The 26,615-nt window shown below is 44.3% G+C and overlaps 1 protein-coding gene across 6 annotated transcripts; it reads left to right on the top strand.

Annotated features, from left to right (window-relative positions):
* The first annotated feature begins 2,936 nt into the window (after positions 1-2,936).
* Nfyb (nuclear transcription factor Y subunit beta) lies at positions 2,937-25,421 on the top strand. Of its 6 annotated transcripts, none has more exons than XM_045153639.1 (8): positions 2,937-3,066; positions 5,806-5,888; positions 13,568-13,661; positions 15,386-15,516; positions 18,861-19,058; positions 22,596-22,677; positions 23,291-23,370; positions 23,891-25,421. In XM_045153639.1, the coding sequence occupies exons 2-8, from the start codon at positions 5,883-5,885 to the stop codon at positions 23,906-23,908; spliced, it is 609 nt and encodes a 202-aa protein (XP_045009574.1). In that variant the 5' UTR covers positions 2,937-3,066; positions 5,806-5,882; the 3' UTR covers positions 23,909-25,421. The 6 variants fall into 6 exon arrangements, with proteins under 6 accessions (XP_045009574.1, XP_045009569.1, XP_045009572.1 ...); XM_045153634.1 differs by having other exon boundaries at positions 2,938-3,066; positions 23,876-25,421; XM_045153637.1 differs by having other exon boundaries at positions 2,938-3,066; positions 13,453-13,661; positions 23,876-25,421.
* The last annotated feature ends 1,194 nt before the right edge of the window (positions 25,422-26,615 follow it).

Below are 26,615 nucleotides of genomic sequence, written 5' to 3'. Positions count from 1 at the left end.
GTATTTCTTTGTTTTTTATTTAATTTTTTTTTTTATTTGAGAGAGAGAGAGAATAGGCCAGCCAGGGCCTCAGCCACTGCAATTGAATTCCAGATGCCTGTGCCACATAGTGGGCATGTGCGACCTGGCACTTACGTCACCTTTTTGAGTCTGGCTGACACTGGATCTGGAGAATTGAACATAGGTCCTTAGACTTTGCAGGCAAGTGCCTTGACTGCTAAGCCATCTCTCTAGCCCCAGCACAATATTTCTTACCTTTTGGGACATCATTTCACTCCTAATCTCCACTGCCAATAAAAAGAAGGAGTTACACTCATACCCATTTTTCTAAGGTTTAACAAACAATAGTTTAATGAAGTTTAATGGGGATTGAAATTCTTGTCATAGAAAAATCTTGGGAGCCCAACATTTCACACATGTTTGTAGTATTAGCCACTCAGGAGACAGAGGTGAGAAGATTGATTACTTGAGCTCAGGAGTTCAAGGACAGCCTATGGCTTTGGAAGCCAGTCTGGGATACATTAGCAACGCCCCCGCCCCCCCCCCCCAATCAGAAATCCTAGGATGTCAGCCTTTTTTAGATCTTTCTATGAACAACTCCAAACAACTCTAGCCTAATACTCTTTCTATTTTAAAGAGTATCAGAGAGGAAAAGACATCTGCCAAGGTATCAACCAGTGAGGAAGCAAGCTGGAATTAAAATTAGGCTGTCTGATTGTATAATAGGTTTTACTCCTCTTTGAATAATTTAGGGGATTTCAGTTCTTGCTTCTTTAGTTGCCTCCAAAATATTTGTACATGCTGAGACACAGCAGGAGCTTCTGTAAATTACACCCCTCTCTCTATACACACACACATGTACAGATATTTATTTTCCTATAAGTGTGTTTGTTTATGGTGTGCCAGGGTCTCTTGACACTGCAAATGAGTGCCACATGCTTACTCCATAAAGGTAAGCAAGCACCTTTAACTGCTGAACCATCTCCCCAACTGTCACTTTTTTTTGAGACTATGAGGTGATTATGAAGCTCAGACTAGCTTTGTACTCACTAAGGAGTCCAAGCTAGCCTCATGCTCCCAGATTCCCCTGCCTCCATGTCCTGAGATTAAAGGCATATACCACACCTTAATATCTCTCTCTCTCTCTCTCTCTCTCTATCTATCTATCTATCTATCTAACTATCTGACTATCATTTGTTTGTTTGTTTCTTTGAGGCAGGGTCTAACATTGACCTAAGCTCACTTGGAATTCACTATGTAGTCTCAGGGTGGCCTCAAACTCACCTTGATCCTCCTACTTCTGCCTCCAGGGATTAAAGGCATGTACCACCATGTCTGGCTACTATTTATATTTATTATTATTACTCTTGTTTGTTTTTAAAGGCAGGGTCTCAGGGCTGGAGAGATTGCTCAGTGGTTAAGGCACTTGTTTGCAAGGTCAAAGGACCCAGGTTTGATTCCTCAGTACCTACATAATACCAGATTACAAGGCTGCACATGTGCCTGGAGTTGGTTTGTGGTGGTTAGAAGCCCTGACATATCCATTCTCTTTATTTGCATCCCTCTCTCTCTCATAAATCAAATAAATAAATAAATTATATATATACATATTTTTTGGTTTTTAGAGGTAGGGTCTCACTCTAGGCCAGGTTGACGTGGGATTCACTATGGAGTCTCAGGGTGGCCTCGAACTCAAGGCAATCCTCCTACCTCTGTCTCCCAAGTGCTGGGATTAAAGGCGTGGGCCACCATGCCCCGCTCAAATAAAATATTTAAAAAAATTGAAAACGATAGGGTCTCATTGAGCCTAGGGCGACTTAGAACCCTCAATCCTCCTGCCTCTGCTTTACAGGTCCCAGAAATTATCTATCTGTATGTATATGTGTAAAATATATATATATATAATTTATTTTTTTTTTTCTTTTTCGCGGTAGGGTCCTGCTCTAGGCCAGGCTGACCCGGAATTACCTATGGCCTCGAAGTCATGGTGATCCGCCTGGGATTAAAGGCGTGTGCCAGACCCTTGTTAGCGAAAGTGACGGGTAGGGATTCCCAGCTCCCAGGGCACCAATCCTGCCATCTTTCCCCTTGCAGGGCGCTGGGCTCTCTGCTATGGGAGAGAGTGACGGCCAAGGCAAGTTAGATCCCTACTGCAGAGAGCCAGAGCCAGGCAGGCAGGGCACGGAAGGGACTTGGCTGCACCCAGGCAAAGAACGGGCCATGGATTTTGCAGCTCAGTGTCACCCCCGGGTTGGGGAGAAGTCACATGCACAGCTTCTGTCACCAGTCGGGGAGGGGCATCTCAAATTCAGGTGTATGGGGCGGGGGCCAGCTGGACTGCCCAACCCGTTCAACTTGAAGAAGGGGACCGTGTGTGTGTGTGTGTGTGTGTGTGTGTGTGTGTGTGTGTGTGTTCGGAAGAAAGCTGAAAAAAGTAACAGCTGTGCTCAGTGACTAAGTGGGAAGGAACGCCGTGTACCTGGCGACACTTATAGGGGACAGCAGAAAACACGAGGTCCCGGGAGGTGACCGCTGCTGCAAACCCCCCCGAGTGGCTCAGATGTCGTCCTGGGCAGCGGCCTCTGCTCTTGGCCCTTCGCGCAGGTAGACCGTACGCGGCGGCGGGGGAAGGGGGGACGCGCTCTCCACGCGGCGAAGGAGGGACTGAGAAAGAGCAGGAGGCCCGAGCATCCGCGCTGGCCCCCGGCTCCAGTCCGCGTCCCGGGCCCGGGGGAGCAGCGTGAGTCGGCGGGCGCAGACCTCCGCTAGCACCGGGTCCCTCCGAAGCCAGCCAGCGAGCCGGCGAGCCAGCCAGCGCGCAGCGCCGCCGATCCGCAGGCTGCCGCCGCGGGTGGGCGTGGCCGGGGGCGTGGCCGGGGGCGTGGCCTCGCGGGCGCGGGCTGCGCGGAGGGAGGGTGTCGCGCTGGAGGAAGCGGCCCGCGGCGGAGGGAGGGGAGGCCGAGCGCTGGAAGCGGAGCTCCGCGCTGGGACTGGTTCCTTCGCAGCCATTTTCTGTCCAACCAAACAGCCGATTGGAGACGGGAGCCAACCAGGGCTGCATTGGAGGTTTGTGTCTCGCTTCGGCCAATGATCGCTCCTAAACCGACTCCACTTTAGCTCGAATGAAATGTCCGTCTCCTCCCGGCGCCGTCCCCGCCGCCAACGCCGCCGCGGCCGGGGGCACTCGCCTCTCCCGTCAGCCGTCCGCCCTCTCTTCCCCTCCCGCCGGGGCCGAGTCGGGGCCCCGCGGCCCCGGGGCCAGGGCCGGGCCGGGCCGACGAGACGAGGCCGCTCCGCTGCGGGGCCGGCAGCGGCGCGGCTCTTTGTGCGCGCGGGGCGGCGGGGGCCGGCGGCTTCCCGCTCTTCGGCCGCGAGCGAGCGAGCGAACGAGCTCCGGGCCCGGGCGGCCCTCGCGGCGGCGCCCCTCCGACTCGGCTCCATTTTGTGCCGGGAACCGACCGCGGGGCGGGGGATGCGGCGCGGGCTCCGGCCCGACCCTTGCCTGCCTGGCTCCCGCCGCGGCGCGCGCCTTCCCGGGAGCCGGGCGGTCCGGCCGCTTTGTCTCCCGCGCCCCGGCGGCGAGCGAGCGAGCGGTCGGGCGTGGGGCGCGGGGGCCGGACGCCGGGGAATGCGGGGCTGTCCGGGGCCACCCCAGCACCTGCGTGGGGAAGCCGCCAGGTCCCCGGGAGGAAGGAAGGATTGGCTCTGGCTCCCCTGCAGTCTGGTGTGCGCCGACAGAATGCAGCCATCTGGCGGCTTGCGGTCCCCGGACTTGCCCCGAAGGTGGGAAGGAAGCCTTGAGGATTGGACTCAGGTTTTTAATCATCGGTGGCGGTGGTGGTGGGAGGATATGCCAGGCCTTGAGGAGTCAGTTGGGAATCTGCGAGAACAAAGAATTTTAACACAGCCCCCACAAATCGCATTCTCGTCTAAAGTACTCCAGGAAGACAATTTAGATGGGGTTAGGTAGCAGATGATCTTTAAAAAAACATGGCATCCCACTAATCCAGCTCGGATTCCTTAGTTCCATGATTTCTGGCACAGATGACTCAGGTAGCTTGAGCTCCTGAAGTATGGAAAGTAATCTGCAACGTAGTGATGGGCTCAACGAGTCAACAGTTATCAATAGGGGTCTTGTTAAGTTTAGCCACAATTCTTTTTTTTTCCCCTTAAGGCAGTTCTGTCTTCACACTGCTCTAGTAGCTTAATTTAAGGATTTTATTGATGCAAAACCGGTTGTTGGTGCCGGAGATTGGAGGAAGGGACTACTGCTTTTCTTGGATACAAATTTGCATTTTCTTCAAACATTAAGCAGATGTATGCATTCCCTTGAGCTATTGCATACATCACAACCTGCCCTTAGGAAAATGCATACCATATGAGGCGATAGTAGTTTTATTTTTAATGTACTGAATCTAAATCTATAGTCAACTATTTGGGTGTCTGCTGTGGTATTTCTCCCCACTCATTCTAAGCAAGAATATGAATATATATGTCCCCATGTTTTAAGTGCTCAAAGTCACCCTGAATTTTTTTTTTTTTTTTTGGTAGCTACTGTGGGAGTCTTTGATCCATAAAAAGAGACACTATAAGAAAAAACATGACACTAAAAATATACAGACATTGGAAATGACTTGAGATTATAGCATATGTCAGGCTTTGCTGCCTGGACCGTTTAATGGCATTTTAAAACTTCAACTCAGTGGCAACACTTTTTTCTGCTATTTACTAGATTTCATGCTTGAATGCAAGTCTGCATTTCTTCTTTTAAAATTAACACCAAAAGGCTCTGTTTTGTTTTGGCATGCACCATCCCCATTTAATTGTTTCATCTGAGTAGAGGAGAAGAGCAAAAGAGAAACAAAGGTGGTAATATTGTAATTGATTCTTTCCCACTTGTGTCTCACAGTTAGCCAGAAGTGCTATGCAGATGCAGTTGTTGTCCGAAAGGTTGGCCCTTCAGTTACAAATGAGGGTCTGATGGGACTTTTGGTTTGTTTTGGTATTTCTTCTGAGCTGCATGTATCTTTTCACTGTAATGTAAGATACTTAGTTTAAATGCATTACCATCTGAGGTGATTTTTCCTCTCCTTTGAGCTTTCAATGGAGAGCCCAGCGTGGTGGCGCCTCTAATCCCAGCATGAGGGAGGCAGAGGTGGGAGGATGGCTGTGCATTCAAAGCCACCCTGAGACTACATAGTGAATTCCAGGTTGGCCTGGGCTAGAGAGAAACCATGCCTTGAAATAAAACCCCCAAAAATAAAAAAAATTAAGTCGAGGGCTGGAGAAATGGCTTTATAGTTAAAGCACTTGCCTGCAAAGCCAAAGGACCAACATTCGATTCCCCAGGACCCACCTAAGCCAGATGCACCAGGTGGTGCATGCGGCTGGAGGCCCTGGTGCTCCCATTCTCTCTCTTTCTCTCTCAAATAAGATAAACTTTTTAAAAAATTAAGTGGAGAATTGAAGAATTTATATCCTTATTGTTAATATTTCATGAAACTTACGTATGTGACTTTGCAGACTTATGCATAATATATAATTTGGTCCCTACTTTGTAATATCATGAAAATGAATTCAGGATTATTGGGAATGCAGATTCTTCTTTCCCCGTGGAATTACTATTTTATGAGGGGGGGGGGTTCTGAAATACGCTTTCCAGTTCAACAGATATTTATTGGGTGTTTGCTTTTTTACCCTTCATGACCAAGTACAATAGGTAGTTACATGTTCTCTTGCAGATTTACTGGAAAGTGGACCCGTAGGTGCTGTGTGTTTACGGCTAATAGATGTTTTATTTTATAGGCTGAAATCAAGCAAGAATCAGATACATTATAGACAGTGTTTGTGGGCACCAGAGAACCCGATTCTGGCAGTATTTCATGACAGTAAGTATATTTTACCATTTTGGGGTGTTAATTTGATATGAAGCGGTAGCTGATGTAATAAGAATGCCGACATGGTACAGGTCTCTAAGTTTTGACAGATAGTACCTCTGCGCTTCCCTTTGCTTCTCTTTGGTCAGTGAGTGTGTGGCCCCTCAGTGCTGCAGTGGCCTCTGGGTACAGAGCCTCCCGGCTGGCTTGGGGCCTTTAGTGTGTAACAGGTGGAAAGAGGAGGAGGGTGTGGTTGGCCAGGGAATGTCATGTGGGTGCTTGGGCCAGCACTGAGCCTGAAGGGTGGGTGTGGGATTTGGCTAGGTAAAGGGTGTCGCCCAGAGCAAAAACTTAAGAGGCAGGAGTGAGTCACTTGGCCTGGAGGCTGGTCGTAGAGACAGAGACCAAATGGTCTGATGGGATTTCCAAGGATACCAAGGAGAAGAGCTGTACATGGCCTGTGTGGATATTTAGCTACGATTTGCTACTTTGTCCTATGACTGCTGGTCTGTCACCATTTCTGTGAGTCATGCCTTACTCCTAAAATGAGAGCAACATTTGTCAATCGATCTCTCAGAAAGGCACATTACAGCACTAAGATTTTTTATTAGCCGGAAAGATAGAAAAGAGACCAAGACAGATTCAGTTTGGATTGTGTGCACACGAGCCTTGGATCTGAGGCAGAGCACTTGAGCAGGTTCAAGAAAAGAGCCGTGGAAGCAGTGCCGCAGAATGGAAGGTCTTAAAGCAGGATGCTACGGGGGTGGGTCAGAATCCATTGGATCTAGAAAAGTTAAAAGCAGATTCAGAAGGTAAAGAGTCAGAGAGAGAATGGGCATTCCAGGGCTTCCAAAAGCATGTGACACCTTGTACATCTGGCTTATGTGGGTCCTGGAGAACTGAACCTGGGTCTTTTGGCATTGCAGGCAAGTGACTTAACCACTAAGCCAATTCTACAGCCTTTTTTTTTTTTTTTTTAAATTTATGAGAGAGAGAAAGAAAGGGAGGTGGGGGAGAGAGAGAATGGGCACATCAGGGCATCTAGTCCCTGCAAACTCCAGAAGGATGCACCATCATGTGCATCTGGCTTATGTGGGTACTGGGGAATTGAACCTGGGTCCTTAGGCTTGCCCCTTAGCCAGGCAAGGGCCATCTCTTTAGTCAGGCAGGAGATTTTGTGTGTGTGTGTGTGTGTGTGTGTGTGTGTGTGTGTGTGTGTATTTATTTATTTATTTGCAAGGAGGGAGAGAAAGAAAGAATGGGTGCGCTGGGGCCTCTAGCCACTGCAAACAAACTCTAGATGCATGCATCACTTTGCTTCTGGCTTTACATGGGTACTGAGGAATTGAACTGCAGGCAAGTGCCATAACCATTGACACATCTCTCCAGTCCAAGAGATGTTTGACGAGGTGACCATGAAAGATATCCTGAAGGGGATGGAAGAACCCAAGATAGCATGGGTATAGTTGGTCTAGAAGGGTAGGGGCGGTGCTCCTCACAAAAGGAGAGGGTCTTCTCCTTTGTCAAGGGTGGTGAGAGGAGTTGTACTTCCAGTCACTAATTTTACAGTGATAGTTGCTCATGTGGCTGTAGTTAGCATTTATGAGCATAGAGGTATGTTTAATGAGTCCATTTAGAGTACCAGAAGAAAGGAAACAATGAATGTGGATTGAAGGTAACTATTAGGGGATATGGAGGATAGAATAAGCCAGGAAAAATGATTGCTTTGGAGGTTGAGGGAGAAGAGAATTCATAGCACACACGTGTGGAAGCCAGTACTACAAAGGTCTGTCTAGTTGGATGAAGGCAAGATCATTGGAAATTTAAGAGTGGTTTTAGAAGCATGTTAGAGTTAAAAAAGCATGCATCAGGGAGTTTAAGGGGGTGTTTAAGGACCATGTGTCAGGGTGAGAATGAAAGCTAGGGGAGTAAAGTAAGGTCTTACCTGTTCGCATGTTCACAGTGCAGGGTGTGTGCAATGAGACTGCATGCTTCTGAATGGTAGGGAAGCCACCAAGGGGAACCAGAATACACGAGCCTCAAAAAGATAAAAGAAGTGGGCTGGAGAAAGGGCTTAGAGGTTAAGGCACTTACCTGCAAAGCCTAAGAAGTCATGTTCAAATCTCCAGGTCCGGGCTGGAGAGATGGCTTAGCGGTTAAGCGCTTGCCTGTGAAGCCTAAGGACCCCGGTTCGAGGCTCGGTTCCCCAGGTCCCACGTTAGCCAGATGCACAAGGGGGCGCGGAGTTCGTTAGTAGAGGCTGGAAGCCCTGGCGCGCCCATTCTCTCTCTCTCCCTCTATCCTTTTTTCTCTCTGTGTCTGTCACTCTCAAACAAATAATAAAAAAAAAATCTCCAGGTCCCACATAAGCCAGATGCAAGTGTGCAATGTTGCACATGCACACAAGGGGTGATGCGTCTGGAGTTCATTTGCAGCAGTTAAAGACCTAGGCATGCCCATTGTCTTTCTCTGTCTCTATCTTTATGTCTCTTTCTGTCTCTTTCCCTCTCAAATTAACAAAAAAAAAGATAAAAGAAGGGCAGAGCGTGGACGCCAAAATCTAAGTGAGCCTGAGACTATGGCAGACTAGGCTAGAGTGAGACCCTCCCTTGAAGAAAAAGAGAGAGAGAGATAAAAGTGCAAGAGCAGGTTATGAGAGAGAGAAACGAAATGTTTTGTGTAATAACTTGTCCTGGCACGGTCACTTGTTCAGACACAACTAGTGTATGGGAGCTGTTCCTCCAACCCAGGCCAGCCCTCCCAGGAGCCAGCACACAGACCCGCAGTCCAGAGTCACGCCACTCTACTAAGGGCCTTGTTTGTGAAGCAGCTTGCATGCTTTCAATTAGTAATCCATAGGGTGAGAATTTGGGGCGCCTGGAGACTAGAAGGAAAACTACCAGGAGTGTAATCTATAAAGAACTTGCCCTCTGAGGTCCCACTTCCTCTGTCACCTTAGGAAAGTCCTCAGCAGCATCTGCCTTGATTTTTTTTTTGTTGTTGTTGTTGTTTGTTTTAATGTGTGCTGTGTCTTATCTGTGAGAGAGATGAGAGTATGTGTGCTGTGATGTGTGTGTGGAGAGCAGAGGACCACTTCAGATGTCAGTCCTTGTCTACCTTGTTTGAGGTAGTGCCTTTGGTTATTCACTGTTGTGGATGCCAGACTTGCTGGCCCATGGCCTTCCAGGAATTCTCTCCACCCCCCATCTCACCTGCAGTCCGCTGGGCTTACAGGCCTGTGCTGTTATGCCAGGCTTTACATGGGTCCTGAGGATCCAAACTCCCTCATACTTGTACTTGACCCACTGAGTCATTTCTGTAGCCCCCACCTCAGCTTTCCTAAGCTGCTGCATAGGACCATGACGTCACATGAGATATTTAGAAAGTGTTTGGTAAATGCAAGCATATTAAAGAGAACACAACTATACTTGTGCACTTGCTGTATTAATGCTGACAAATTAGCATAGTTTACTGCTATATCGAAATAGAATGAAAATGCATTTTCCGACTAACGTATTTTAGATAACAGTCTGTTAGTTCAACTAAATGAGTAGGATTCACTGAGCACCGCGCTTAGCACAGTGAGATTTCCTGTCCTGTGTTTATCAGTTCCCTCGACTAGAGCACTTCATCATTTTGCTGCCCTCCTGCCCCATGTTATTCTGAACACGCGTCTTCCTTGCTTGCCTGCAACAGATCCAACACTTGAGTTTCTCTGCTCTCACCAAGCCTGGGCATGTGTACCATGGTACGTCATGGTCACCAACGTCAGCTAGGCCCTGCATTGCCCAACTCTCTTGTTCTTGCAGTGACAGCCTTCTGTTCCCGCCAGCCAGCAGAATCCCAGCATCCTTCTGGGCTTTTGCCTGAGCTTTTCTGCTGCCAGGCACCAAGTCCTGTCTGGCTGTCCCAGGGCTCAGCTTCTCCATGCCCAGGCTATGTCCTGCAGAGTGCTGGGTGATTGTCTTGCCTGACTTCCTTCCCAGTATAGCAGCATCAGTCCCTCTGGTCTTCTACTTCTATTCTTGCTCCCCTTCAGGCCATTTTCTGCACTGGAAGGAATTCTGTATTGCACACTTGCTAAAAGTGCCTGTTTGATTTACTCTTGTCCACAAGACCCTGTTTAACCTCTTCAGTGTTTCTCCTGTGTGGACCTGCCCTTATCGCTTTCTGTTACTACTATTGTTTTATTTAGTTTTGCCTGACTGATTTGTATTCCTCTTCCAGTCTCAGTCTAAATGCCATTCCTAGCACGGTCCTTCATCCTTGATCCCTCAGACTAGCGAAGCCCTTTTGAAACAGGGTCACATGGCAAACAGCAAAGCTTATTTTTCTTAGCATTTGGTACTCATTGATTATTTGTAATTATTGAATATGCATAACATTTGTAGGTGCTTATATGAGTATTTATATGGACTGTCTCCTGACCTATGAAGGAGCCTGTGAGGTTCAAAGTCCTGTTATCTGACTTGCTCCAGGTCTCATGGCCTGTACATAGCAGGATAAGATTAATTCAAACTTGCTGATTCAGCTCCAGAGCTGGTGTCCTGGAAGAACCAATAGACTGTGCACTCCACCCCTCACCCTGTCCTCAGCTGATGTAACATGTGTTTTCCCTGTGGAATGACCTTACCTGTGGTGTTGACTGCTGCATGACCACACATAGCATGTGCTCACATAGTAAAATGTGTGTTGGCTCATTTGTAGTCTTCATTCTGTGTCTTTTGTTTGTTTTTTCCAAAGTAGGGTCTCAGGCTGGCCTCAAACTCATGGTGATCCTCCTACCTCTGCCTCCCGAGTGCTGGGATTAAAGGTGTGCGCCACCATGCCTGGCTTCATTCTGTTTTATAATTTTTACAGAAAAGTCTTTATCCCTCCATCCTTTGCATTTAGCAGAGTGGCTAGAATGTTGTCAGAATGAAAGGCTAGGCTGATCATGTTGAGAGCATGTACTGGTGCCCTTGTCTTCTAACAAGAGAACATTGATATTTTGATTGTAGAATGGAATTAACCAAAAAACCACCTGCAGAATAGGGAATACTGGGATTAAAGTCTAGGGTGGGATTAAAAAAATTTTTTTTGCAAGCATGAAAGGGAGAAAGTCAGGGCATGCCAGGGCCTCCAGCCACTGCATATGAACTCCAGATGCTTGTGCCACTTTGTGCATTTGGTTTTATGTGGGTACCAGGTAATTGGATCCAGGGACAGCAGGCTTTGGTAGCAAGTACCTTTAACCATTGAACTATCTCCCCAGCCCCTAGGGAGGGATTTTAATAGAAGAAAGAAAAGAGAGGAACAGAAGGTATGAAGTGACAGAAAAGCAAAAACTTCCAGAACCAGAGACACTGACAATTAAGCAGAAGATGTGCAACTCCAGAGGAGCAGGCTGGGAGCTGGTGTCTGGCGTTTACTAAGTCCAGGACCGTCTGAGCAGCGCTCTGGTCTCAGACAGCTCTGAGAGGGCTTTGTCCTCCTACTTAGAAGACTCAGGCTCAGTGAGGCCAGCGCTGTTAATCCAGTGGCAATCCCACTGCTAAGTCGCGTGTGTGATGAGACAATACAGGATTCAGGTTTTTGCCCTTAGTATTTTTGGTTATACATTAATTCATCTCCCAGATCTACCTGGTTACTTGAATGTTGTCCCATATAGTGTGTTACTGGTTTCCCCCACAAAAACGGTGTGTTTGCAGTAGTAGGTTCTGAAACCCATGTTTGTCCTCTCTCCTTCAACTCGCTCTTCCCTAGAGCATTGTAAAATGAGTCCTAACCCCTGGCTGTCCCAATGGGCCATCCCTTCATGGCCCGTAAATCTATTGAATATCCAATAAAGGTTGCACTCGTAATATCTCAGCATTTTATGATGAAAATAGCATTTTATGCTGGGGCAACATTTACATTCATTTATATCAGTATAAGATGGGAGGACAGTATTGTTTCCATATGAAGTGGAACTAGTAATGCTGCTCCTAATTATTCAGAGACCAGTAAAAATTCAGTAAATAGGGCTGGAGAGATGGCTTAGTGGTTAAGCGCTTGCCTGTGAAGCCTAAGGACCCCGGTTCCAGGCTCAATTCCCCAGGACCCATGTTAGCCAGATGCACAAGGGGGCGCACGCGTCTGGAGTTCGTTTACAGTGGCTGGAGGCCCTGGTGCGCCATTCTCTCTCTCTCTATCTGCCTCTTTCTCTCTCTCTTACTTTCAAATAAATAAATAAAAATAAACAAAAAATTTTAATTCAGTAAATAAGCTGAGAGTGGTGGCACACACCTTGATCCCAGCACTTGGGAGGCAGAGGTAGGGGGATCCCCTTGAGTTTGAGGCCACCCTGAGACTACATAGTGAATTCCAGATCAGTCTGAGCCACAGTGAGACCCTACCAAAATTTTTTTAAAAGCCAGTAAATAAATAGGAGCTGTGTGCCTCTGTACTTTGTTAATGGCCCCTTAAGATAGCTGCATAAATTACAGAAATCTCTCTGTATGTACAACTGAATTAGACATCAAAGTCAACATATGCATGAAAGAGATGTCATGTTAACGAACTCTTGGAAACTAGCCCAGTACTTTAAAGTCAGATAAATATCAAAAGCTGGCTGGGCATGGTGGCGCATGCCTTTAATCCCAGCACTCAAGAGGCAGAGGTAGGAAAATTGCTATGAATTCAGGGCCAGCCTGGGCTACATTGAGACTGGGAGGGTGGGAGAAGAGACATTGTCTTCTTGTCTGTGGTTGTAATTTTCCCATCTTTATGTGTTGATCTTTCAGATTCTTTGTTTCTCTCTCTCTCTTTCTTTTTTTTTTTTTTTTTTTTTTTTTGGTTTTTCAAGGTAGGGTTTCACTTTATCTTAGGCTGACCTGGAATTCACTATGTAGTCTCAGGGTAGCCTCAAATTCATAGCGATTCTCCTACCTGTGCCTCCTGAGCACTGGGATTAAAGGCGTGCGCCACCAGGCCCAGGCTACTTCCTTTTTTTCTTAAAAGAACCAAAACGTTTGAGAGGCTGGGAAAATAGGAAATAAAACGTCCATTAGAATCCGAAGTAGTGGGCTCATTTGAAATGTGGTTGAGAAGCTTGGTACCTTGTGCCTGGGTGAATCCAAGCCTTCAAAAGGCCCAGGCAGAAAAATTGCAAGTTCAGTCTGGGCTATATATGGAGACCCTGTCTAAAAGAAATGTGGGTGTACTTCTGTGTGGCATGGGGACTGAACTGCAGAGATGAGCTTGCCTGTTCCCCACACAGCAGCTCACACACACAAAGGATGTGCAACAGGAGGAAGAGCAGGTAGGAGTGTAGGTTTTAAAAGCTAAAGATGAAAGCTTAGGTGACTTGCAGGCTACTAAACGGATACTGGCTTTGTCCAGCATTGCAGGGGTACATCAGGTTGTCAATTGAGGCGGCCTGGACTGTATTTAACAATTATGCAATTGAAAACTGAGAGGCAGGCACGTGCTTGAGGTGTATGTCCTTGTTTGTTTCCCTGTGGGTTTTATGCTCATCACGTATGGAAGATGGATGGGGATCTTGAGTAGTTGGCAAAGTATGGAACAGTTTCCAAGTATAAATGTTTTCTTTTAGTAAGCTTAAATCTCTGAGAAATAATTGGCCCATGGTTGACAGCGAAGGAGCATCGAGTCTGCTGGTTTTGTACAACTCTTCCTGAAGAGCACTGAACGGCTTGCTTTCCTCCTAGATGGACGGTGACAGCTCCACAACAGATGCCTCTCAGCTAGGGATATCCGCGGACTACATTGGAGGGAGTCACTATGTCATCCAGCCTCATGATGGTAAGAGCCGCAAGCTAGGAAGTGAGCACTTGTTAATGTGGTGTTCTAGGTCATGTGTCTTGACAGGAACATTAGCAACCTCATATCCCAGTTCTTCAGAGTCTAAAACAGCAGCACAGACCAGTAACCCTAACTGTTCAGAAGGTTGAGACTGGAGGATGACAAGTTTAGGGCAGGTCTGGGCAATTCAACAAGACCCTGTCTCAGAGAGGTTAAAATATAAATAACAGAGCTGGGAATATAGCTCAGATGGCCCTAGGCTGTCTCCACTAAGGTGTGGCTGGTCACACCTTTAACTGCCAGCACTTGCTCTGGAGGCCAAGGAAGGAGGTTGAGTTCAAGGACAGCCTGGGGCTATGTCGAGTTCCAGATCAGCCTGGGCTAGAGTGAGACCCTGCTTTGAAGAAACAAACAAAAACAAAAGTGAGTTAAATTGCTGGCTATTGTTTGTAGTATTTGTGTAAAAACTTACCTTTCTTTGCATTGAGAAAGTATGCCACATATCACAGTGGCATATTACCTTGAGCTATCAGAAATAATTTGCTTTCATGACATTTTAAGTTTATAAAATTAAAACTTAAGATATATTTTTAGAAGCTGGTGTGGTGGCGCACACCTTTAATCCCAGCACTCGGGAGGCGGAGGTAGGAGGATCACCGTTAGTTCAAGGCCACCCTGAGAATAGAGTGAATTCCAAGTCAGACTGGGCTGGAGTGAGACCCTACCTTGAAAAGGGAAAAAAAAAGGATATGTTTTTAGGAGTTATAAGGGGATTAGTATTTCATCCTAAAATAGATATTTGATATTTTATACACATAAAATGTCTGCCCTGGGGGTCGGCTGTGGTGATGCACACCTTTAATTCCAGCTCTGAAGAGGCAGAGATAGGGTCACCATGAGTTCAAGGCCACCCTGAGACTACATAGTGAATTCCAGGTCAGCCTGAATTAGAGTGAAACCCTACCTTGAAAAATTTTTAAGCAGTATGCCCTGCTTACTGAGTATGTATAAAAGAAGTGAGAAGTTTATAAGAGACTGTGTAAAGCTTCAGTTACTAAATGCTTACAACTTGCAAATACATGTTCTGTAAGAAAAGTTGGATCACTCACTGCTATAGCTTTGTAAAAACCAGTTACTATATTAGCAATCCACTTGGAGCAGACATAGTCAAGTCTAGTTTTTCTAGTCTTTCTTGAATTTAAATTTGATATGAATAGGTCCGTGAAAATGTTAAGTTTTATACCACATAAACTTTATACATACAAGCTTATATAAACTTGACTTTTGAGTAAACACATAACCTCTTGGTCTCACAGTGTTCAAAGCCATAGGTTACGGGTGTGTAAACTTCATAGCTAAGTCAGGCCGTGAGGACTTGTGAGCAGCTGCTCTGTGGAAGGTGCTGGGCCAAGTCCTGGGACACACAAAGCTGAAACCAGGTGTCACGGACCACAACGTTACTAGGGCAAATGAGAAGTAAAAATAAGCGTAAAAATCTCATGTGTCAAAGAGAAGCATTTGGGGTATTTTATGAAAGGAAAACTCACTTTGGAAAGCTTTATAGGATAGTAGAATTTGAATGAGGACAAAATTCTATGCAGTGAATTTGAAATTAATAAGGTCATTTCAAGCCCTGAGAAAAATCATGGAAAGAGTTTATCTTAATCCCTAATATACTGGTTCTTATTCTTAGTCATTTCAGATTTTTTTTTTACATTCTTTAGATACTGAGGACAGCATGAATGATCATGAAGATACAAATGGCTCAAAAGAAAGTTTCAGAGAACAAGATATATATCTTCCGATTGCAAATGTGGCTAGGATAATGAAGAATGCCATACCTCAAACAGGAAAGGTAACGCTGAGGAGAGGGTGACTGGCTTTGGGGGGAGCATGAGACCACGTGCTGCCCGCATGGTCACGTACTCAGCCAATCCCATCTTTATTTCTGATTACTTGTAATTGAACAGTGTTGCAGTTTCATTCCATCACATCTTCATGTGTGCTCCATATGTAACTATAATATTTTAGCAAAACAGGGTTACATTAGACTTATAGTAAGACTTTCAAAAAAAAAAAAAAAATCCTGGAGCCGGGCGTGGTGGCGCATGCCTTTAATCCCAGCACTTGGGAGGCAGAGCTAGGAGGATTGCCATGAGTTCGAGGCCACGCTGAGAATACAGAGTTAATTCCAGGTTAGCCTGAGCTAGAGTGAGATCCTACCTTGAAAAACCAAAAAAATAAAAATAAATAAAATTAAAAATCCTGGAATTTGGAAACAACTGTTTTTAAATAATTGGAGATATTAGCATACATTCCTTCAAAAAGTAGAATTAGAACGTCTTGTTTGAAAAACTCATCACTAGGGCTTGGGAGATGGCTCAGCAGTTAGAGTTGTTTGCTTGAAAAGCCTGACTCAGGCCTGGGTTTGACTTCTAGTTAGTACCCATGTAAGCCAGATGGACAAAGTACATGGGTTGGGAGTTCCTTGCAGTGGTAGGAGGCTCTTTCATGTGCATACCCATTTTCTCTGTCTGTCTTTTTCTTTCTATCTCTGAAATAAATAAAAAGAAATATATTTTAAACCTCATCACTAATCGTCAATAAAGTTTAAAAAAAATGAAACAAGCCGGGCGTGGTGGCGCACGCCTTTAATCCCAGCACTCGGGAGGCAGAGGTAGGAGGATCGCCGTGAGTTCAAGGCCACCCTGAGACTACAGAGTTAATTCCAGGTTAGCCTGGACCAGAGTGAGACCCTACCTCGAAAAACCAAAAAAAAAAAAAAAAAAAAAAAAAAATGAAACAGTTCATCCCTCTGAGTATGGTAGCACACTTCTGTGATCCCAGCATATGGAGGCTGAAGTGGGAAGCAAGCCTGGGCTATGTATAGAGTTCCAGTCTCACTATGGCTACATAGTTAGACAGTGTCTAAAAACAAAAAACAATGGACATGATGGTGCATGCTTTTAACCCCAGCACTCAGCAAAGTAGGAGGATCTCTGTGAGTTTGAAGCTGCCCTGAGACTACATAGTAAATTCCAGGTCAGCCTGGACTAGAGACCCTACCTCACAAAAAAGAAAACAACTCTGCCAGGTGTGGTGGTGCACGCCTTTAATCCCAGCACTCGCCTTTAATCCCAGCACTCGGGAGGTAGAGGAAGGAGGATAGCAGTGAGTTCAAGGCCATCCTGAGACTGCCAAGTGAATTCCAGGTCAGCCTGGACCCCTACCTTGGGAAAAAAAAAAAAACAAAAACCAGAACCTTCATCACTAAACTTACTACTTGATTTGAGGTAAAATTCATTTTACCTATTTTTTTTTTTAGATTTTCTCAATTTTTTTTTTTTTTTTAACATTTTTGGAGACCGAAAGTTGTAGATGTTGGTGGTGTTGGTTTATTCCAAGGCCTCTCCTTGGCTTACAGGCAGCCATTTCCTACTGTGTCTTTTTGTTTTTAATTTTTATTTATTTATTTGAGAGCGACAGACACAGAGAGAAAGACAGATAGAGGGAGAGAGAAAGAATGGGCGCGCCAGGGCTTCCAGCCTCTGCAAACGAACTCCAGACACGTGCACCCCCTTGTGCATCTGGCTAACGTGGGACCTGGGGAACCGAGCCTTGAACCGGGGTCCTTAGGCTTCACAGGCAAGCTCTTAACCGCTAAGCCATCTCTCCAGCCCAGATTTTCTCAATTTTTATTAACATTTTCCATGATTATTAAAAGTATCCCATGGTAATACCCCCCCCCCCACTTTCCCCTTTGAAATTCCATTCTCCATCATATCCCCTCCCAAACTCAATCGGTCTCCCTTTTTATTTTGATGTCATGGTCTTTTCCTCCTGACACTACCTACACAAGACCATTATAAGAGTAGGAAAAGACCATTTTCCCTGTTTTCTAAAATCATCACCTAGTAAACTTTTTTTATCTTTATAAAAGTTTGTGGGGGCAATAAAGCTTTTAGATAAATACACTTTTTTGGGGGGATGGTTTTCACGCAGGGTCTTACTCTATCTCAGTCTGATCTGGATTTCACTCTGTAGTTCCAGGGTGGCCTCGAACTCACAGTGATCCTCCTACCTGTGCCTCCCGAGTGCTGGGTTTAAAGGGCTAAAGCACTTGCTGCAGCGTGCATAAAGCACTGGAGAAGTACAGCCAGAGGACCAAAAGTTGACTCCTGGGGACCTTCCCCAAGAACCACATACACTACTACAGAGATCCGTGTACATCCATGTTTATTGCTGCTCTACTTAAAATAGCTAAGAATTTGAATCAGCTTGGATGCCAGTGGATTAGGAAAATAGTACATATACACTGTGGAATTCTGTTTAGCAGGAAAGAAAAAGGATATTATGAATTTGCAGGAAAATGGGTAGAGCTAGAGAGAAATTAAGTGAAGTTACCTAAGCTCTGAAAGACCAAACCACCATGTTTTCTCTGATGTGTGGATCCTAGCTTGTATAAGTATGTATACATATAAAATGTATGGGTAAAACCTTTAAAGATAGAACGGTAACCAAGAGTAAGATGAGCAACATCAAAATAGAAGAGGGACTAACTAATAAAAGGGGTTCCATGGGGGGCATCAGAGGGGAGCACAAAGGGTGGGGGGTCATGATCAGGGTGCATTGTGTATATATAGGAGATTGTCAGATATTTAAAAAGATGAGCAGGAGGTGGAAGGAGAGGAGGACAGGAAGACAGGTGATAGGTAAACCAAAGGGAGGATACTGGAGAGTGAAATGGAGTCTGGATGAGAGAGGGCTCAGCGGTTAAAGGCATTTGTTTGAAATTGGAATCTGGAAGGAGGGGAGATGAATATCAACCAAAACAAATGGCATTTAAAATTGCAGAATGAATACCTCTCTGTTGACTTAAAAAAAAAGTTCAAGGCTAAAAAACAAGTGGCTCACACCTTTAATTCCAGCACTCGGGAAGCTGAAGTTGGACAGTTGTCATGAGTTCAAGTCTAGCCTGGGCTACAGAGTGAGTTCCAGGTCAGCCTGGGGCTAGAGTGAGGCTTGTCTTAAAAAATAGTGTGCGGGGGGGAGCTGAGAAGATGGCTTAGCAGTTAAGGTGCTTGTCTGCAAAGCCAAAGAACTTGTTTTTTTCTCAGGTTTTAGAAGGTAATACTTGTATTTCCTGTATTTTGCATGATTTTTATTTTTGTTTATTTATTTATTTTTGCTGTTGTTCAGATTGCAAAGGATGCCAAAGAGTGTGTTCAGGAGTGTGTGAGTGAGTTCATAAGCTTCATCACGTCAGAGGCAAGTGAACGGTGCCATCAGGAGAAACGGAAGACAATCAACGGGGAGGACATTTTGTTTGCCATGTCCACACTAGGCTTTGACAGTTATGTGGAACCTCTGAAATTATACCTTCAAAAATTCAGAGAGGTAAGTAAAATGTCTGAAGCAGGATGCTGTCATGAAAGGGACTGGAAGGGCTGGAGAGATGGCTTAGTAATTAAGGTGCTTGCCTGCAAAGCCCAAGGACTCATGTTTAACTCTCCAGGTCCCACGTAAAGCCAGGTGTAAAGTGACTCAAGCATGCATGTTGCACATGTGCACAGGGGGCGCACGCGTCTGGAGTTTGATTGCAGTGGCTGGAGGCCCTGGTGCACTAGTTCTCTGCCTTTCCCTGTCTCACTTTAAAAAAAATGGCCAGTCTGCTGGGCTTGCTTCAAAAAAGTAAGGGGTGGGGGGCGTGGAGAGATGGCTCAGCACTTAAAAGGCACTTGGTTTCAAAGCTGTTGGCTCCAGTTCAATTCCCTAGCAATGATATCAAGCCAGGCACATAGGCTTGCCCTTCCATGCCATGTGACAAGTCCCCGATGCATGCATATGCACGCATGTATGCACACATGTAAGAGTAAAGCCTTCATTTTATTTTTTTGAGGTAGGGTCTCACTAGCCCAGGTGGACCTGGAATTCCCTGCGTAGTTTCAGGGTGATCTTGAACTTACAGCAGTCTACCTACCTCTGCCTCCTGAGTGCTGGGATTAAAAAAGTGTGCCACCACGCCCAGCTCTTTTTTTTTTTTTTTTGGTTTTGGTTTTGGTTTTGGTTTTCCAAGGTAAGGGTCTCACTCTGACTCAGGCTGACCTGGAATTCACTATGTAGTCTCAGGGAGGCCTTGAACTCTCAGTGATCCTCCAACCTCTGCCTCCTGAGTGCTGGGATTAAAGGCGTGCACCACCACGCCCAGCCTTGTTTGTATTTTATTTTATACTTTATTAGAGAGCGTGAATAGGCCCACCAGGGCCTGTAGCCACTGTAGATGAATTCCAGATGCATGCACCACCTTGTGTATCTGGCATATATGGGTTCTAGAGATTTGAACCTGGATCCTTTGGCTTTGCAGGCCATTAAGCCATCTCTCCAGCCCCAAAGATGAATCTTAATATTTAAAGTATATACGCAAATGTTTGACAGCAAATTATATTACATTTCTCAGAAGTAGTCTCCTAAATTACAGTACTTAAACACCAAGTCCTTTCCCCCTTTAATCGTAAACTTCAGCAGTTACGTAGTTATTTAAGGGATTCTGGATTCCAGCTTCCTTGAGGCCATGAGGGCAGACTCTGAAGTAGCTCTGCCTTGGGCTTCCTTGGCTGAAAAGGAAAGGTATGGTGCCATATCTGAGAATCACTGAGAGGATCAAGTTACCAGTGCTTAGCATTTCTTCTTGCTGCTGTTCATTTAAAAGGGGCAGTGCATGCTGGCTATGGGCATGGTGGCACACGCCTTTTATTCCAGCACTTGGGAGGCAGAGGTAGGATTGCTGTGAGTTCGAGGCCACCCTGAGACTATAGTGAATTCCAGGTCAGCCTGGGCTAGTGCGAGACCCTACCTCGGTGGGAGGGGTGGTGGTTGGGGGCAGCATGGCTAAGCTTAAAGCCTTTTAAGGCAGTAAAAGCAGATCATTGTAACTATATCCCTTATTGTGGACTGATTAAATTCTATACTTCAACTTTGGCATCAGATTTGCATTGGTTTAGAAATAGTCTCAAGTTGTCAATATTTGCATGGAACCGTTAAAAGTAGGAAGAGAATGTATAAATTCTTCACAAAACTTTCCAAATCATAGATCTTAGAGTATTTAGGAACGTTAGAGATTGTTGGTTCAAACTTTTATTTTGACATAGCGCAGTAAACACTTTACTCAAACTAACAGATTTGAAAATTTTAAACTAAACTTGGTCTTCAGTACTTCCTACTTGGCTTTTAAGTTGTGATGTGAACGATTGATATTATCTGAAAGTAGAGTTCTGTCATCTCTTTGATGTGCTGTGGAATTGGAATTATTTTATTTTATTTTTTGAGGTAGGGTCTCACTCTAGCCCAGGCTGACCTGGAATTCACTGTGTATTCTCAGGGTGGCCTCAAACTCATGGCGATCCTGCTACCTCTGCCTCCTGAATGCTGAGATTAATTAAATGCATGCACCACAATGTCCAGCAGAATATTTTTTGTTTGTTTGTTTGTTTTATTTATTTGAGAATGACAGAGAGAGGAAGAGGCAAAGAGAATGGGTACACCAGGGCTTCCAGCCACTGCAAATGAACTCCAGCTGCATGTGCCCCTTTGTGCATCTGGCTTACGTGGGCCCTGATAAATCGAACCAAGATCCTTATGCTTCCCAGGCAAACGCCTTAACCACTAAGCCATTTCTCCAGCCCCAAAATAATTTTTAAAAAAATTTTAATTAATTTATTTATTTAAGAGAGAGAGGAAGAGGCACAGAGAATGGGCATGCCAGGGTCTTCAGCCACTGCAAACAAACTCCATATGCATGTGCATCTGGCTTATGTGGGTCCTGGGGAATCGAACCAAGGGCCTTAGGCTTCCCAGGCAAACGCCTTAACCAGTAAGCCATTTCACCAGACCAAATTAGAATAATTTTTTTTATTTGTTTAGTTTTAATGATTTTGTAAATTAATTTGAGAGGGAGAGATACAGAATTCGAGGCAGAGAAAAAGAACGGGCATGCCCGGGCCTTTGGCCACTGCAAACAAACTCCAGACACGTGCCACCTTGTACATCTAACTTACGTGGGTACTGGGGAATCAAATATGGGTCCTTTAGCATAGCAAGCAAGCAAGCACCTTAAACACTAAGCCATCTTTCCAGCCCTGTTTTTTTGTTTTTGTGAGGTAGGGTCTCACTCTAGCACAGGCTGACTTAGAATTCACTCTGAGGTTCCAGGTTGTCCTCGAGCTCACAGCAGTCCTCCTACCTCTGCCTCCTGAGTGCTGGGAATAAATGTGTGTACCACTACATCAGGATAATTTATTATTTATTAATTTTGTTTAGTTTATTTTTTTTTTTTTAACTTTTATTTATTTATTTGAGAGTGACAGACACAGAGAGAAAGACAGATAGAGGGAGAGAGAGAGAATGGGCGCGCCAGGGCTTCCAGCCTCTGCAAACGAACTCCAGACACGTGTGCCCCCTTGTGCATCTGGCTAACGTGGGACCTGGGGAACCGAGCCTCGAACCGGGGTCCTTAGGCTTCACAGGCAAGCGCTTAACCGCTAAGCCATCTCTCCAGCCCTTGTTTAGTTTATTTTTAAGATAGCACACCTGGCTTAGAATAATTTATTTTCATCCATAAATATTTTAGAATTTCTGGTAACTAATGACATTGTCTTGTAATAATATAGAAAGTTATCTTGCAGGGCTTCATATATAATCAAAAGTGTTAATAAAATCTCTCTTAGCTGGATGTGGTGGCGCACACCTTTAATCCCAGCACTGAGGAAGTTAGAGGTAGGAGGATCACTGTGAGTTTGAGGCTAGCCTGGGCTAGAGGAGGACCCTACCCCCACCCCCAATAAAAGTGTGTGTTCAGGATTTTAGGCAATGAGTAAAACTTCTTATTTGAAAACAGCTTGATTTGAATACTTGATGTTTGCTTTCCATCTTCCCTAGGCTATGAAAGGAGAGAAGGGGATTGGTGGAGCTGTCTCAGCTACAGATGGACTAAGTGAAGAGCTTACAGAGGAGGCATTTAGTAAGTGGCATTTAGAAGACAGACAGGTCATGGAACTTGGTAGCAGTGACATGTGCTACATGTCTTCAGCAGTAGTTTTGGAATGTCAGCACTTCCATCATGCCCCTGTTCTGAAGGATTGTTACCAGTTCATGACCTGGTTTAATTGTCAAATCTTTCCTGATAGTTTAGATTGTGGTGGAGGTTCATGTGAGAGATGCTGCTAAGGGGTGTAGTTGGGAATAGGAAATCTGATGATGTAAGAGGTCTGGTTGAGTGGATCTGTCATGTAAAGTATGTGTGTGTTTGTGTGAATGCCTCATTGCTTACTTGCATATCGCACATAGACAGGTCTCGTGATGTGGTCTAGGCCTGATCACAGACCAGTTGGGCTCTTTGCATGTTTCTATACATGGGGAATTAGATTAGCTGAAGTAATGTAGAGATGTGAAAAGAGAAAACTGAAAAATGCAATAGGAAAAATGCAGTTTTTGAGGGTCATGATTTTTACCTGGCATTGCATTATTAATGTATGGCAGTTGCTGGCACAATAATGGCATTAAACCTTAAGGTTCAGACTAAGAAATAGTTGCAGTTATCTTCCATTTAACTTGTTTTTTTTGTTTGTTTTAAGCTAACCAGTTACCAGCTGGCTTAATAACTACAGATGGTCAACAACAAAATGTTATGGTTTATACAACATCCTATCAACAGGTGAGGGTACTTATTGTCTCTATTTTAAGCAATTTCAAAAATTTATTCAATAACTTTTTAATCACAGGTAACTCCAACACATTACTGTTATTAAGAATCTAATAAGAGCCAGGCATAATCTCCAGAACTTGGGAGGCTAAAGTAGGAAGACTGCTGTGAGTTTGAGGCCAGCCTGAGAATATATAGTGGATTCCAGGTCAGCGTGGGCTAGAGTGAGACCCTACCTCAAAATAAAAATCTGATAAGATTCTTAAATTGTTTTCTCATTAAAATTTCCTTGATTAAAAATGTACTTATATGTGTATATATTTGCATGGTAGACTCCTAGGAAGATACCCCAGAAATTATGAAAGGTACTCCTTTGGTTAGAGGGGATGGAGCCTGGATCTCTTGAGATGAGAAGTAGACTTCTCTGTCCATTGTTTATTCAGTGAATTTTTATGATATGTATATGTTACTTTTATATGCTTTAAAATCCCATTCAACTTAAATTTTCTAATCATAGATTTCTGGTGTTCAGCAAATTCAGTTTTCATGATCTGAAGAAATGATGGGAGAGTCAAGAGTGAGAGTGCGATGCTGGAACAGAGGCAGGGAAGGAAAGGACTGGAGGGAAGACGCCTCTTTGTACATTAAGTAGCTGTATGTAGCTTCCTGATGCTTGACTAATTGAGGTGTTAATTCTGACTTGAGAATCTTTTTCACGAATGATTTTAAAGAAAAAAATTTGGATTTTAAAGGTATTAAAATATTTTTGTTTTGTATGAGAGTTTGTTGCTCTGTATGACACCTGTATGCATTGTATATTGCAGTTTATTACTGTCAGATTTGTAGACAGTTTCTTATTTTCATATTGAATCATGTTACTTTTGTAATTCAAGCAAGCAGCTGGGTTAATTCATGTTTACCCTTTTAATAAACTATAAGGGTAGAGTTCATTTTGAATGAAAGTTGCCTTTATTATAAATTTGAGTTTGTCTTGCCTATATAATACCTTGCATGATAACGTAGCTAGATTTTTAGTATTTCCTGTATTTATTGACTTTTTTTGGTATAGCTTAAGCGCACCATTTTTAAAGGGTGTAACTGAATCATTTAATCAACACAGAAGCAAGTGTTGTTGCCCTTCTAAACGTGGTGCCCGTTCACAGTGTCCACGCAGTTCCCTGCGCCTGTTCACGCAGGGTTAGTTACTTGAGTTAGGAGTGTTGGAATTCATTTTAGTTCGTTGCACTCTAGAAATGGTGCCCCTTTTGTTTGATACTTGATTTTTTTCAAAGCATAGCTTCAACTATTACAGTATCTTCTTCCAGAAGAGAACTTTTTTAGTCCAGTGGTAAATGTCCTCGTTCCACCTTTTTCATGGAATGTCTGATATCTTATGATGTGGGCATCATCGTGCACACACACAAGTGAACAAACTGGAGATGGCGTTGGGAGTGATGGAAGAGCGAGCCAGCACCACCTGGTTTGCTGTCGTGATCTTGCAATAAACTAAGCTCAGATAATGTAATTTTGTATAATTTAGTAGTATGTACTTGCATTGTTCCTTTTTAAAAGTGTGGATCTGTATTTTCTCATCTATTCTTTCTAGTGACAACTAGCCAGAGGATTTTTTTTTTTTTTAAACACTATCAAAAATGTCTGTTGTATGGTTTACCTAGAAGGAAATGTTGAGGACGTTCGCAGGATACTGACGTGTGTGAGGCAGAGCAGCTTCCCGGAGGAGCTGACAGAACTTTCCACTTTGCCAGGAGCCTTGAGCACATGGGCTTTTGTGAGGTTAAGAACACCTCACCTCCTGCCCCCTTTTCCAAAATAACCTTTACTGTAGAAAATGCACATAGGAAAAAAGGGGGAGGGGGGTGGTTAAGCAGAATTAACAATCATTCTACTATGTTGAAATAACTAATGTTAATATTTTGATAACTATCATTTGTCCTTTTACTTTGCTAAATATGTATATTTTTATAAAAACGGGCTCATACTGTGCATACTGTTTTGTAAGCCGCCTTTCACCTAACAATACATTGTGAACACCTTTCCAGGTCCATGCATCGTCTTCCGCATCATTTTTATTGGTTTTTATTCTGTTGAATCATAATTTATTTAATTGTCTATTAGACATTTGACTACATCTTTTTACAGTTATAAACACTTCACTGAATCTTGTGTACATCTATGACTTTTCTTAAAATAAACTCTTAGAAGTGAAATTGCTGGGTTTACAGATATGCAAAGTGTTAAAGCTCCTTATACTTAATAGGGTTATTTGTTTTCAGTTTTTTTCATGGCATAGGGTCTTCACTGTAGCCCTGGCTGACCTGGAACTCACTCTGAAGTTCCAGGCTGGCCTCAGACTCACAGTAATCCTCCTACCTCTGCCGGCAAGTTTCGTTTTTATGTTCTCTTTGATGTAGATATTATGTCACTGTACCACTGATAAAAGCACTTGGTCTTTGGTTATCAGACTTAGACTCGAACATTGCTTTAAAGATTAGTTGAGTGAAGTAGCAAGATAAAATAGGAACTGCTAACCATCTAAAAATGAAAATCAAGCTGGGCATGGTGTCGCACACTTTTTAATTCCAGCACATGCAAGGCAGAGGTAGGAGAATGACTGAGTTTAAGACCAGCCTGAGACTACATAGTGAATTCCAGGTCAGCCTGGGCTAGAGGGAGACCCTACCTCTAAAAATCAAAAAAAGTAAACCAGTTTGTGCCCCCCCAAAAAACAATTTTAAAGACTTTTTTATTGATAATTTTCATACCAAAACAAAATTTTGAACTGAATTGCTAGTAGTACTAAAACTGTAGGCAAAAATCAAGTCAACTCTGGGTTATTCATACCCACACACAAAAGAAAATTGGCATTTTGCAAGTGTGAGCTAAATATCCTTCCAGCAGGTTGAGAATCACTGCGGCTTCCACCTTGCCCCACGTCACATTTCATTGATGTGTGTTTTTTCCCTGGAATCGATACACATAAGCTCTATTGTTAGCATGGGGGTCTGAGAGAGAAACGATTTCAGTGAGAAGTGGCAGGTGGATGAAACTTCAAGTGCTGCTTGAAGTTAGGGCTTGGGCATGATGATGTTGACGCTGTGTTTCTTTTCCTCCAACAGCGAAACATATGAACTGTTCACCTTTCTTGCCAATATTCCTTTTTCCCTTGGTGAGCTAAGGGAATACCAGTTACTTTTAGTAGTCTTAACTGAATAGTTAGAGGACCCCCTAAGATTTCG

Source organism: Jaculus jaculus, chromosome 6 (assembly GCF_020740685.1).
Source record: "Jaculus jaculus isolate mJacJac1 chromosome 6, mJacJac1.mat.Y.cur, whole genome shotgun sequence".
NCBI lineage: Eukaryota > Metazoa > Chordata > Mammalia > Rodentia > Dipodidae > Jaculus > Jaculus jaculus.
This window is presented reverse-complemented; position numbering and strand designations above follow the sequence as displayed.